The sequence below is a fragment of the Diceros bicornis genome, chromosome 8 (genome assembly GCF_020826845.1).
Source record: "Diceros bicornis minor isolate mBicDic1 chromosome 8, mDicBic1.mat.cur, whole genome shotgun sequence".
In the NCBI taxonomy this organism is placed as follows: domain Eukaryota; kingdom Metazoa; phylum Chordata; class Mammalia; order Perissodactyla; family Rhinocerotidae; genus Diceros; species Diceros bicornis.
Genome location: NC_080747.1, coordinates 57,269,270 through 57,284,245, shown reverse-complemented (window position 1 = coordinate 57,284,245; position 14,976 = coordinate 57,269,270). Strand labels below are relative to the sequence as shown.

Below are 14,976 nucleotides of genomic sequence, written 5' to 3'. Positions count from 1 at the left end.
CATGGATGCTATTGTAAATGGTGGAAAGTACAATTTTTAAGGAAGATAGCCCTAACATTAAGTCAAGGTATTCATGACTTGGTCCCCTTGCTTTTGTGGGCAGCTGCACTAATCTTTGGAGCTTTGTTAAAAAAAAAAAAAAACTAACTAACTAGCTTATGTGCAATTTAAAATAAGATTTCGAGGGGCTGATTACTTATTCCTCCTTACATTCTATGTACAGAGCTGCTTTTCAATTTAATTCAAAACTAATTATAAAATAATTTTTGCTAATTTAGGATAATTCCCCACAGTATACGTAGCACCTAGAACAGTACTGGCACATGTTGGTGGCCAAAAAGAAGGAGAATGAAGAATAACAAAAAGTAAATATTATTTAAAGAGAAAAAAAGACAACAAACTAGGCTAGAATTATTAGATTTTATTTTTCCCTAGTACTGTTAATACTCAGCTTCACCAAGTAACAGGCCAGACTTCTGGAATAACGACTCTTTCCTGGGCTGTAACCCTTTTTCAGGGTTACAGAATTTAAGAGAATTTATCAAATACCGTGGTTCCAGGATGTTTCCACCCCAGAATTCTAAACCAGTTACAGAATCATATCTTCTTAGGTCTTAACTGGAATCAAACAATCTAGAAACACATAACATAATCAAAATAGCATATACCATTTCTTTCCTTCTCTTGCTGAATGCACTTCTCTCTTTTCCGCCAAGGGGTTTCTTACTTAGAGATGTTTGAGTATCATACTTTCCAAGAAACCTGTCTACCAATTCTGATGCTTATTCAAGAAAGATTTTAATAAATACTGTGAGCTAATTGTTCTCAGCCACAGACAATTTAAATTTGTTTTACTTTACACCTGACTTAGCTTTGCTTTCAATACTTCCTATTTGCAAAAGTCAAACCTTATCTTTAGAACTCCTTACAATTCCATGATGACTTGGAGAGGAGGGAGGGACTGGGGAAGAGAGTTGGCTTGTTTTGTAGGAGATTCTGAAAAGGGCAGATATTTACTTTTGAAGTCATTAAGTAGAAAAATGGCAAATGTTCCTCCTTGTTCTGATAATGAAAACAGTTGTATGCCAGGACCATAAAATTCTGGTCCTGACACTATATTACAATATTGTTTTAAGTACATTCAGAATTTATATTACTCTTTAATTTCTTTTCCCTGAGTTTGGGTTCACAGCTTGGTAGAGATACTAATAAGAAGAGGTAGTCAGTGGGGGTGAAGAGGAAACAATGTTGATGTCTAGCAGCACCTGGGAAAATATTTAACATCTGTCATTTTGATTTCAGTTAGCATTTATCGTTCCCTCTTGAATCTGCAAATGTAAGAGAGGGAGATGATCATTTTCCTTTTTATTCTTATCTTCTAAGGACCCTCTCTCTCATTATATCCACCTCAGTTTTATCATCACTATTCATAAAAATGAATAGCCCTTCCAAAGACATGCTAGAGAACAAACCCTTCAAAGTGGGGTTGTTCAGATTTCGAAGAGAGAGGCTCAACTGAGTAACCTTTATTCATACAGTCATTAGGGAAAACGAGCAAAGTTTCCAGCACCCCCAACCACTGCCTTTTCTCCTTGCACCTAATTTATTTAAATCACTGCTATCAACTCTTGAGTTGAGTCTAAGGTCTGGGCTCTCAGGGATCCTGATATAGGTAGAGACATTTTGGCCCAGGTTCGTGGCCTCCAGTCTTACGATGGGCTGGTGGAATACTGTTTCATCAGATGCTTGTGACAGGGATTGCAAACTCGCTCTGGCTTGATACTTGAAGGAAGAGGCAGTTCGTTTGTTGAACAGGCATTACAGAAGATTCCTCTGCAGTTCTTACACACGTACTACAAGAAGAAGAGGAGGTTAGGTGGGGAATAGAAGAGCAAGGCATGGGATAAAACAGGCCAGCTATGGTAAGTGCTGAATGCCTGATCAAGTACTGACTGACTGACTGCTGTGTGCCAGGTAGGATCTGGCCAAACTCAATCTCTGTCCACAAAGAAGATGACGGTCTAGTTCTTAGATCTAAATGAAGGGCAGCAGTGCCACAGAAGTCAAAAGAACAGATAATACACACATTATTTATCTTGAGAAGACATACTTTCATTCACTATATTCACTTTTAGGTGAGCTGATTCTAAAATTAGTTTGGAAGGACCTAAGCATTCTCCAAATAAGGCAGGCAGTGACCCAGCAATGGATTGGGTAGCCAGCCTAAGACTAAAAAATTTGCTGAGCATGGGGGCCGGGCCAGTGGCGTAGTGGTTAAGTTCGCGTGTTCCGCTTTGGCGGCCTGAGGTTTGCAGGTTCAGATCCTGGGCATGGACCTATGCACCGCTCATCTAGCCATGCTGTGGCGGCATCCCATATACAAAATTGAGGAAAATGGGCACAGATGTCAACTCATGGCTAATCTTCCTCAGCAAAAACAGGAAGATTGACAGAGGTTAGCTGAGGGCCAATCTTCCTCACCAAAAAAAAAAAAAAAAATTGCTGAGCGTGAACTGAAAGTATAATTCCTAATACACTGATGTGCTTCATGTTTTCTTGTGATGCTCTACAATCCTTTGGGATATCAGCGCAGGAGGAGCACTGCTTCCTGCATCCTGTTTATAAAGAAAGTAGTCCTTTATTAAGCATTTTGAATCTTTAGTGGCCAAGCAGTGGGACAGCATGTGGGTCATTATGGCAGCGTCATGGGTAAGGCCGGGATAGGGTGGTGCACACATAGCTCCAAGGGTCCCTAGATAAAGGATGTGAAGAATAATTTCCCCGGTGAATAATGCTACTTCCGCCCAAATAATTCGTCTTTCTGGGGGTGCAGTGGAGGTGGCAGGCCGCTTTTATTTTAAAGCCTGGGAGGAATTTTCCTCTGACATACTGCAGTTACTTTGCATGGCTTAGCAAAAAAAGAAGGCCAGAATTAAATTAGTAGTTTCTTCTATTTTGGAACATGTTTGTATAATGACAACTTCCAGTTCTATGAAGGCGGTTCATCTTTACCCGACTCTGTGAATTTAAGACTAGGTCATATTGTAATTTTGCTTGTTAAAATTCAGCATGATCACAAATGGTGGCATGCAAGCTGTAATCCGGAATTTGGGTGCTTCCTTATCTCTGCTAAGCACTGTTTCTTACACTCATTTGTCCATAACATTTCTTGAGCATCTGCTATGAACTGGGCACCATAGTAGATGCTGGGGGATGCTACTGCCAGCAAGGCCTAGATCTGGCTGTCCAAGACACCGATTCCCTCTGGAAGCTTCCTTAACTCCGTCTGCTCTAGGATAACAAACTGGGGAAGTGCTCAGGCACAGATCCGTGAGGATCCGAGGGGCAGACGTGGTTTAGTGGAGAGAGCTCATTTTCCTCTCAGAGGCTGTTTCCCCATATAATTCAAAGAGCCCCCTCCCCAAAACTTATCTGTCCTAAGCAGGGTGGAGTACTGGAAGGAGTGCAGAGCTCGGAGCCCAAGTCAGGCTGCCTCTGGGCTTTGCCGCTTATGACTTGAGTAACTTTGGGAAACGTACTTGACACCTCTGGGCCCGAGGTTCTTCATCTATAAAATGATGGCACAAAGGATAGAAATTCCACAAGAGCGGCCGGCCCAGTGGCGCAAGCGGTTAAGTGTGCACGCTCTGCCGCAGCGGCCCAGGGTTCCATGGTTCAGATCCTGGGGTTCGCTGGTTCGGATCCCGGGCGCGCACCGACGCACTGCTTGTCAAGCCATGCTGTGGCGGCGTCCCATATAAAGTGGAGGAGGATGGGCACGGATGTTAGCCCAGGGCCAATCTTCCTCAGCAAAAAAAAAAGAGGAGGATTGGCAGATGTTAGCACAGGGCTGATCTTCCTCACACACAAAAAAATAAATAAAAAAACGAGTGAATTGTACGTTATGTGAATTATATCTCAATAAAGCTGTTCTTAAAAAAATAAATGTTGAATTTAAAAAAAAGAAAAAGAAAAAGAAATCCCACAAGAACAGGGATTTGGTCTACACTTCATTCATTACTCCTTCTCCAGCACATGGAAAAGCACGTTCCACACGGTAGGCACTCAAGAAATATTTATTCATAAATTTATGTTATTTTGTTTAAAATTATATATTTATATTTATTTATTTTTATATTTATTTTAATGGGGATTTACTGACATGACTTCCTGTGACTGAAAAAATATAGGTACACAAGAAATGCTTGCTCCTTTTGCTTTTCTCCCCACTCCGCACTCTACACAGCAGAGTCCCTATTCCTGAAAGGGCTAGTGGGGTAATGGGCATCCTTGTGGAGAACCTGCTCATTTCCCACCACCGTTACCTTTGGTAGGCCGCCATCTTCCTGGCAGAGCTGACACATCTGTGGCTGTTCAGAAAGCAGCGGCTGATCCTAAACCACATAAGGAGCCAGTTAGTTTCCTTCAGCCCCAGAAATATTCATGCTTTCAGAATATGCATTTTTATAATTAAATTAATATAACTACAACAGACTATCTGGAAACTAAGGAAACAAATACAGTCCCACTACCTTAATACACTGATAATCCTATCATTATCCTTGGAGCTCTTTTAATCTTTGTAATAAAGTAACGTGATTTTTATTTATAAAAAGAAAATTCAAGCATCTAAGTGTAAAGTAAAAGTTAAAAAAAAAAAAGCCCCATTCCTCTTGCCTTACTCTACCACCACGAATGGAAAGCAGTGGGCTTCATTGTGCATCCTAACAGATAAGTGACAAGGGAGATTCAGACATAGTAGCATTTGTCATCTTTCTCATGGGGCTGTCACACACTATTACATTTGCAAAGTATTTTATAACCATTTATATTTGCTTATTTCTAAGTGATCAAGAAGTATTTTTTTCTGCCCATTTTATATATTTCCGGGAAAACTAAGGGAAAGAGAGGTACACTGAGCTCTCTTAGGTCTCACAGGATGTCAAAGAGAATTTCAAATAAGAAATGAGAACTGCTGTTTACTTAGTAAATTGCTCAAAGCTGTGCTACTTCCTGTGAGAGTTTCAGGCAAAAGCCTGTTTGTTTAGAACGACGTTAAAGGGATGGGAGACAGAGGCCTGTGTGCATTCATCTACCTCCTACGCTGCTGTTTACAGCTAGGCATAAACTGCATAATTTATACAGGATGTTTTAGAACAGGAGATCAGTTACCTGTTCATCCACAGGGTGAGGCTGCAGCCTACAATGGAAAATTAAAGACGGTAACCAACAGCAACTTACATTTTCATTTGTATCATTTCAAAAGCACAGAAAAAGCAACACCAAGCTTCTTTCACGTTGTTGGGACCAATTAATTATTAATCTTGACCTCCAAGGAGAGGAAATTTTGGTTGTTAAATATGTTACTAGAATTGGATCCTTGACCCACATTATGGTTCCTATTTAAAAATAGATTTGGCCTTTTTTCATGTTTCCTTTTTTTTTTTGTGAGGAAGATCAGCCCTGACCTAACATCTGCCAATCCTCCTCTTTTTTTGCTGAGGAAGACTGGCCCTGGGCTAACATCCGTGCCCTTCTTCCTCCACTTTATATGGGACGCCGCCACAGCATGGCTTGCCAAGCGGTGCATCGGTGCGCGCCCGGGATCTGAACCGGCGAATCCTGGGCCGCCACAGCAGAGCGCGCGCACTTAACCGCTTGCACCACTGGGCCGGCCCCTTATGTTTCCTTTTTACTACCAAGAAAATAGTTAGCATTTATGTTTCCCAACCTGTAAAACTCCAATGGCCAATGCCATACTTTTTAATAGCTTTTTTTCCTATCTGATATTATGGAAATCTACCCATTATCATATGTCATGTATCAGTCCCTGTCCCAAATATTCTTAAAATGTGAACTTTAGCAAATTAATCAGGGAAAGGGAAATGAATGTCACTGTCACAGGAGTACCCCTTCAGGCTGAAATATTTCTTCATGAGACCCAGCTGAGCTCACCCTGATTTTCCCAACTTGGAATAGAACTTAAATGAGGAGAAGCAAAGGCCACTTTCGGTCCTGGGAAAAATGCACCACGAATCTACAATGGTTCCAGTTGTCTTCAGTTGTGTGGCCGTGTGACTAGCAGTGTGACCAGGTTTTCAGCTGTTCCTTGGACCGCAATCCCAGGAAGCCTGGGTATGTCTTAGGATTGCAGTTCTGGCCAGGACAAGACCTGGAAGCAGCTATTATGTAGTGCAGAGACAAAGGACTTAAAAACAGAAGACATGATAAGTAAAGGCAACTTGGGTGTGCCGCCTCCCCTCTCAGTGCTTTTCAGTTTTCTCATCCATAAAGTAGAAATAGACGATTAAACGAATTAAATTTGTAAGGAGATAATGAACGTGGAACATGCTTTTTAAGCTGCAGAGTACAGTACAGATGTAATGTAGTATTGTCTTACGTTGGCATGTAAGACACTCCTGATTGTAAATGACTGGATTTTAGTCTGGAGGAGGCTGACCCTGACAGGCATTTCTAAGCCGTGGTTAATTTTACAGTCTTTCTAGTTCCCTTCTGTGGCCCATGTTGATCTATAGTGTTGGATGGGCTGGGATGGGCTGTAGTTTAAGGTTGGTCCTGGATCAGACCATACTCTCTTTGGGAGTAAACTTCAAGGCTTTGGAATCATTCTGGCCTTGGAGGCAAGGAAGGGCCGTTTAGGCTGAGTACCTGCATGAGCAGCCTACTGTTGGACTGTGGGACTGATCTCCTCCAGCAGCTGCTTTTGCTCCAGATGACACACTACCTCATTCTTAAGGCATCAAAGCCTGGACAGGGACAGTTACCAAGAATGTACACTGTACAGTTCTCTAAAAACCCATCTGTGGTATCCTTCCTTGTTACTGAGGAAGGGTGTTATAGTAGACCTGACTCTTTAGAGCAGTTTTAGGTTCACAGCAAAATTGAGCAGAAAGTAGAGATTTCCCATACACTCTGTCTGCCCTCCCACCTTCTCCCAATATCAACATTCCGTACCAGAGTGGTACACGATGAGGTTAGAATTGATGAACCTCCAATGACACATCATAATTAGTCGAAGTCCATAGTTTACCTTAGGGTTCACTCTTGGTGTTGTACCTTCTATGGGTTTGAACAAATGTATAATGACATGTATCTATCATTACAGTATCGTACAGAGTATTTTCATTGCCCTAAAAATCCTCTGTGCTCTGGCTATTCATCCATCCATATTCTCTGACCCCTGGCAACCACTGTCTCCACAGTTTTGCTTTTTCCAGAATGTCATATACTTGGGACCTCCTTTGTTTTTTACTGCAGTGGCATGATGTAATATTTTGTTATATTTCTACCTACTAAAATAATTGTTAAAAGTCAACTTCCTTGAAATGATCTTATGCTCTTCACACTGAGCAAATCAGATGAAGAGTTAAGAAAAAGTAATAGAGTTAAGGTGTTTGAGACTCTTAAGAGAAAAGAAATAAAGGAAATTAGAGTATTTATTGAAACATACCTGCCTGTCACTAAGCACACAGGTAGAAACAAGTCATACTCAAGTACATTTAAGAACCTAAGAAATGCTATGACTTGTGCTTCATTCCCTTGTGATGCCAATCCAGTAAAGATTAGACATCATTTGAGTTTGGGGATTAACCAGGGAAGAGTCAAGAAGACAGCTTGATCACCCTTCTTTCTTGTGTAATGGACGAAATGGGTTTGATTTAATATGTCTTATCTAGTTTATTATTTATTTACTCTCCCTTCAAAATGTCTTTCTGAAATATTAATATTACAAGGCAGTGTCTGGTCTGTGTCATAGCCAATGTATATCAAAAGCTCCCACTTTCCCACCACCCCAAAATAACTTTATATCTTAGTTAAGACTTTATTAACAAACACCTGTGGCTTTCTTCCAGGGGCTTTTTTAGCTTAACATTTTCCTCTTGAATTTTGTGCTTCCCATCCTGCCAAAAGAAAACAGCCCAATTTATTAAATATTCAGAATGCTAAACAATGATGATGTTGCAGACATTTTCTTCTGTATCGTCCTAGGTTGGGTATAAAGTTAAGCAGCTTTTTTATTATGGAAGGAATTTAACTGTCAACTTGTTTTTCCTCATTCTTTTGCTCTAAGTAGTTTTTTAACAAATTATTCTGATAGAGTTTGCAACAATGGTTTTCAGAATAGATATTTTCTTTAATTCTTGATATTCAAATGAAATTCAGAATGTATCCTATTTACTTGCAAAGTAGGTATCAAGTTATCAGTTACTTCTTAAGAGAAAAAAATATATATATATTTATTATTTCCCAGCTGAGCTCTGGAAAAATGGTAAAACCAAGCACGGCCATATCCAGCAGACTGTATAATCAAATCCTCTGGACACTCAGTCAAGCAGATGCCTCAATGCCACGGCAACTTCTAGAGCCTCTACAGTTCGAGGAGTTTTCCTCTCTGAAGGACGAATGTAAAGTTCTAAACTGCATTTCTGCCAGTGCTTTTAAGACCTGCCTGGGCAGTTTTTAGGGACAAATTCTTGCTGTGGTACACACACTGCTGCCTGCCTTGAACTGCTGCCCATCAGCCTCCAAAAGCAGAATGCATGTTCTTAGACCACTCAAATATCAAGCAAGGGAGGTCAATGCAATCTTTATCCTCCTGGAAACCCTACTGCAGGGCAATTCAAGATTAAGAAATCTAAGGCTTCACTGGAAAAAACAGGATAAGATAGGCCAAGAGTTAAAGTAAATCTCTGTAAGTAAAGTCCTTATAAGTAGATTTTATGTTCACTAAACCAAAATAATAAAGACAGACACAATAGAGTGGTACTTTGCACACTTTAAATTAGTAGTAATGGGTACTATATAATAAATTTCCATTTACCATTCTTTTCTAATCTCCAGCAAATTAGCAGTTCACTCTCTAGAATTTTAAATAAGCTTATAAATTTGTCCTGCTTTGTTATATATAATATATATACAACGCAAGTAATTTTTTCAGTGTTTGTCTTTGACAGAAAAAGTATTCCATGATTTTCTGATTTTATTATTTGAAGAGGCTGGCTCCTGTTTCCTGGGTCCCAGAGCTGATCTTACCCAATTTCAGCTCCCTCCACCAATACAGGTGCTGGACGTCTCTCTCCTAAGACTGCTCTGTAGAAACTTCTACTCCCGCTCTTTAAACCACTTGACATTACTTTCCCTTCCCAAAGCTTAGTTCCCTCTTTTTCTAATTTTCCCAAGAGAAGTACCTTGAGTATTCTAAAACTGAAATCCTCAAGATTTTGAAAAAGGTGTACAGAAGCAAATCCACCTTTAAGACAATTCTATTAAAGGGGAATTCAGGGTTGGAGAGAGATTACTATACCATATTAGTAAAAAACATTAGCCAGCAGAAGTCCAAGAAACACAAATTTTTGTTAAGATACCAATATAATTTTACTTAACGAATTGAAAGGGATAAGAGGGTGACTGGAAATTGTGGTTATTAATTCCCTTTTCCAAATGAAATCAAGTTAGAGGGAATGTCCTAGAGGTAGACTCAGAATCGAGCTTTCCTGTGCTCACTCCTTCTCCAGCCTGCTGTCTCCATACTCAAGGCCACAGCAATTATGCATGTGTTCCATGAGAGAAAACTGTCCGGCCCATCACGGCAGCCCCTAAAAATTAAGTAAATGAACAAGGGAACAAGAAATATTACCATTTTGGGTTCTGCCTTCTGAGAACCCTTTCCTGGGATGCTCCTGTTGTTCTGTAACTTTCTTTCTCTTTCCTGTTTTAGTTCTAACTCAAGCTGGTTCCTGGGATAGGTGGGAGAGGAAAAGGATGAAAATTTGGATTTCTGTACTCATATTCTCTGAAGTATTCTTCTTAAAGTTCAGTAACTAACTTTTAATCCTTAATTAATAAAAAGTTACCAGATACATATGGACAACCAGGTTTTAAAGTACTAAAATACAATAAAACCAGTAACAGTAAAATATATACAACATGTTTCATCTTTCTTGGATGATTAAGAATGTATTTTAGGGTCTCCCAGTGCCTGCAGATCACCACTCTGAATATCAATATTTACTATTAACTGTTAATGAAGAGTGGTGGTCAACTGAATGACCATCAGTAGGGTTTACTTTACCTGAGAGACAGTATTCACAAATTTGCAGCAAGATAAGAGTATGAAAGCACCGACACTGTAGTCTCATTCCATATTCATCAGCCAGTCTCTCTACAGCTAGGAGTTCAATCCCCAGTTACACCCTTGACCACTGGTTTCCCTAACAGCCATGTGCTTTTTTATCCAACAACCAAGTTCTCTTTGTCTGAAGTCAGTGGCTTCATTACAGAATCGCGTCTCATTGGAGAGACAATACAGAAGACTGGTTAAGGACTTAGAGACAGGCTTTTCAACTGGAGTGTTGCTATTGATTAGCTTTACTGTGAATGTGGGCAGATTTAACCCCTTTAAGCTTTAACTTCATCTGAAAGTGGGGGTAATAAGATCACCTACTAATAAGGTTGATGGGAAGATGTTAGGAGAGAATGCGTGTGAGGTACTTAGCAGAGTATGTGGCCCACAGTAAGAATTCAGCAAATACTGTTATTATTAGTGTTATGTTGGCTATTAATTCTCTTACTCCTTCGTATTTGTCTGGGACCTTGGGTTCTAATTTCCTAATTCTTTGACCGCAAAGGATGTTGATAAGATTTTGGGCATGCTGATGTATGTGAAACTTTCTGAATTCCAATTCCAGGGAAAGGACATTGCAAAGAAGAATGGAGACGGCGGGATCATGAGACCCCGTTCTCTTGCTGCCCGGCCTTAGAATTAGCCACGACCACCCCGTCAGCTCAAGCCGCCCTCTTTTCACCGCTGCCTGGTGAGCTCCTCCACTTCCAGCTGCAGGCTGCTGATCTTGTCTCCGAAGTCCTGCTTGAAGAGCCGGTTGTCCAACTCGGCAGACTGGCGGCCTCGCTCAGCCTGGCGCAATCTGGATGTGAGCCACATGAACTTGTGATAAAAAACAAAAGCCGTGGGGGGGGCGGGGAGGAAGACCAAGTTCACAACACAAAATAAAACAACCCAAGGAAGAAGGCAAGGAGAGACAGAGAGAGGGGAAAAAAACTTTGTAGGACACAGGGGAAGAAATTACGGGGGGGAAAAGATGGAGAAGAAACAAATTCTAAAGAAAAGCAAGATGAAGGTGAACCAGGCAGAGGAAAAGTTGATTTTCCATTTTTTTTTTATTCTAGTACTACAGTTTACAGCCATTAGATGATCAACAATAAAACATCACTTTTTAGAAAATCCATATCCAAAGCCAACCTCAAGTACACAGTAATTAAATCCACTTTTCTGTTTGTTTTTATTTCCTAATAGGTTTGGTACCTTGTATTTCTGTTTTACACACATAACTGCAACTTGCAAACGGGCAACTACCTTCTTATATGTGGAACTAGAACATTTTCCTGGTCCCTTCCCTAAACCACAAATTATAGTAAATCATTGGACATTATACATCAACCCTTACCAGGCATCAGGTTATTATATAAGGAAAAGCCTTTGCTAGAGTTTGGCCATCTCTTTCCTTTTCCATTCCTACTAAGGGGACAAACAATTCAGCACTAGGCTTGCATAAGATTCTCGACCATATTCTCTGGAAGATTCTGATGAATGTCTTCTTCTACATATCCTATAACTTTGCACCTATAAAAAAGCATGTTCTAAAAGGTAAAACATCCGGAGCTCTATATAATAGAATTTGGAAGCGTGCTATGTGTAGTCTTTAAAATGTTTTATTTTCGTGTTTGAGCACCCCTTTGAAATGCTCATAAAAAAGGCAACTCATCACCACAAAAGGTTGAGGAGGATAAGAATAGGTGCAAAATTATAAGAACTAAAATAAGTTCAAGAGCACAGGATCTTCCATGAGGTTGGTCATATGCTCTTTGACTTGACTTTGGTTCAAGTCTGCAAGGACCTATAAAAGCACACATGAAATCTACCTTACTCTCTTAATTCTGGTTTTTCCAAGACGAAGGTAAAGAATTTCAAGAGCTGGAAGCAAAGGGGTTATCTTTGTCCCCACTTAAGCAGCTGAAATGCTGCAAATCATACCAGAATGAGAGAAAAGAGAAAAAACAAAATTTTGCCAAGACTTTTCAAAGGAATGAAGGCTTATGTAGAGCCTGTCCCCCCAAATCAAAAGTCATTAAAAAAAATCAAAGTATTTATAGGATTATTTACAATGTAAATCCTAGAAAGGGTTAGATCTTGTGGTCACTTAGAAAAAGAAGCCCTACTCATTACTGTTTGTGGATATCTACTGGGAATCTTTATTTTTAGGCTAAATAATAATAAAGAATGTAAGTTTATCATTTATCTATTTCCTACTCTGAAATGGTTTTCTAATAATTAGATTGTAATTAGAAACTTTAGCAAATCTCTATCTGAATAAAAAGTAACAGAAACTCTTAAGTAAATGTTTCCAGCAAGGAATCACAGGCAGGAAATCATCACTCATGTCTATACCTTGTCGTCTTTACTCCAAAAGGAAAAGCAGGATAGATGTGAAAAATGTGTAGTGTATTTTTATTATAGGAGAGCAGTGTTTTTACTAAAATTATTCTCTCTGAGCTACCTCAATAGGATGTGGAATTGCAGGAAAATGGCAGAGGTAGAAGATGACAAATATTAGGAGAGTTTTCCCAAGCTTCCGCATTATTATGTTATCATAAGTTACCTAATCACTAACTTTATCTCTATGTACTTTAAAGAAATGTAAGGATGCTATTGGTTTTTTTTGCTCCAGTCACTAAGGCAGAAAAGTTGCAAGCAATCTTGGTTACTGAGAATAGAACTGTATTGAAATACTAAGTACTTATCCTTGGCTTGGGGATTAAACCTATACAACAAAAGTGAAAAGGGGTCATGGCCTAAGAGACACAGAACTACTTTAGAAGAGTCCAAGTCCATACGGTAGTCACCTCTAGTTCATTACACTGCAATGGCAGAACAGGCTCGCGGATACAGACAATGCACCTAGAATCTGGTACTGTCAGGGACTGGGTTGTAAAGGCATCAATGATATATGTACAGAGCTTCAATTCCCTAGGCTTTTTTTTTATTGGTGTGTTTATTTATTGGTCAACTCAGAAGTAATTTCTCAAAGTTTATTTGGCATTTAATTAAGAACTTGTACTAAATTTTCTAACTCTGGGGAGAAAATAAAGAAGAAGGAAAAACCCCACAACCTACATATCAAACTGTCTTTTTAAAAGTCCAACAAATTCAAAGTCAATTTTTGGTGACATTTTATATAGAATCAGAGCTTAAATGTAATAACTTTCAGATTTCTTCCTTTTACAATTAAGTTGTGATATCAGACTTGCGAGGTGACCAACTATAAAATCCCTAATGATGTTTTGGGATCAGTTTATTTGCTGCACTATTTAAGGTCTTTGCCTGTTTCACCAAATCCTTTTCACTATGTTAATAAAATAAAAATAAAAATGGAGTGAAAGGGGAATGAGAAAATGGATAAATAGAAAAGACAAAACAGCAAGAGAATAAGTCAGCTTAATACTTGAAGAGATGTCATTGTTTTACTTGTCTGATTTAAATGCCAAGTCAAAAAACCACTGAAAAACTTGACACATTTCAAAAACACAATTTATGAACACTAAAATTGATTTGTTAAATCATACAACTGCTTATGAGCAAGCACTTAGATAACTTTCTAGGATAGACCGATACCTTTTTATTTAAAAGCAGCCAAACCAGAGGTTTCAAGATTATTTATTATTTGCAATTGACTTTTGAGTTAACATTAATATGCAGTGCTGCTCAGGACCCTCCCTGGTTAAGAATCATCTAAATAAAAGAAGTCATCCTTTCATCCATTCACTCATGCATCTACTAAACAAATGCCTTGTTCGGTCAAGGTACTATGACAGATCCAATGAGGGAACTTAAAAGATTAGTTAACTAAGCCCAAGGAGCTCACACTCTCACCAGAAGGTAAGATACATATATAAAGGGCTGTAAGGTAAGGCAGAAAGTTAGAAGTGCTAAAAGCAGTACGGATAGGTATGGATATAAGGCTATGGGAATTCCAAGAAGGACAGATGGGAGGATTATTTTTAGTTGGGAAGAAGTATGAGAGGAAGCTTTGGGTAGGTCGCACTTGAGCCTGAACGTAAAACATGTATCTGAAGAACAAGGGAGTGGGAAGAGGAAGGGCATTTCTAATTGGTAGAAGAATAAGGAAAGAAATGGATGGGAAAATGAGAAGCATGTCCAGGGATCAGTAAGTAGTTTAGTTTTGCTCGAGGGCAAGAAGGATGATCAGTGGGCATTAAAAGTGACAACAGGGGCTGGCCCGGTGGCATAGTGATTAAGTTCATGTGCTCCGCATCGGCGGCCCAGGGTTCACGGGTTCGGATCCCGGGCACAGACCTCTGCACCACTCATCAAGCCATGCCGTGGCAGGCGTCCCACATATAAAGTAGAGGAAGATGGGCACGGATGTTAGCCCAGGGCCAATCTTCCTCAGCCAAAAGAGGAGGATTGGTAACAGATGTCAGCTCAGGGCTAATCTTCCTCACCAAAAAAAAAAAAAAAAAAAGTGACAACAGAGGCTGGCAACACTGAAAGACCATGGGTGCCGTGGCATATTCAATCTTGAAGTCTCAGCCATTTCTCTTGGCTGCTGAGTCACCAGGAAGAAAATGGTGGTTTCGGACAAACAGAGAAACAAAAGCATAGCATAGGGAGAGGATGTGCTTTGGGCAGATTGAATTGTAGGTAGTGGTGGGAAACAGCTGGTCAGAGGATGAAAACGCAAGACTCGTCTCCAGATGGAGGACAGAGCTGGAGATGGACAGATCTAAGAGTGTGGGTGGGGGGTGACAGTGGAAGCTATAGAACCGTTCAGGAGAAAGTAGAGAGAAAAAGGAGATGAGAGAGAGGAGAGAAAGGGGTTAAAATTATTAGAAGGGCCCGCAGTACCCCTACATCAC

At 39.8% G+C, this 14,976-nt stretch overlaps 1 protein-coding gene across 9 annotated transcripts in view; it reads right to left on the bottom strand.

The window, feature by feature from the left end:
• Nucleotides 1–1,511: 1,511 nt before the first annotated feature.
• RUFY3 (RUN and FYVE domain containing 3) overlaps nucleotides 1,512–14,976 on the bottom strand; it is an 87,134-nt gene continuing 73,669 nt past the window's right edge. For 3 of the 9 annotated variants that reach the window (XM_058547228.1, XM_058547223.1, XM_058547222.1), the window contains exons 13-18: nucleotides 10,827–10,946; nucleotides 9,659–9,758; nucleotides 7,858–7,922; nucleotides 5,173–5,200; nucleotides 4,326–4,394; nucleotides 1,512–1,853 (exon numbers count right to left, since the gene is read on the bottom strand). In XM_058547228.1, coding sequence (XP_058403211.1) covers nucleotides 1,710–1,853; nucleotides 4,326–4,394; nucleotides 5,173–5,200; nucleotides 7,858–7,922; nucleotides 9,659–9,758; nucleotides 10,827–10,946 — 526 coding nt within the window. In that variant the 3' untranslated portion in view covers nucleotides 1,512–1,709. Of the gene's footprint in view, nucleotides 1,854–4,325; nucleotides 4,395–5,172; nucleotides 5,201–5,955; nucleotides 6,209–7,857; nucleotides 7,923–9,658; nucleotides 9,759–10,826; nucleotides 10,967–11,005; nucleotides 13,443–14,976 lie in introns of those variants that run through there. The other 6 variants (XM_058547231.1, XM_058547230.1, XM_058547224.1 and 3 more) reach the window with 5 other exon arrangements.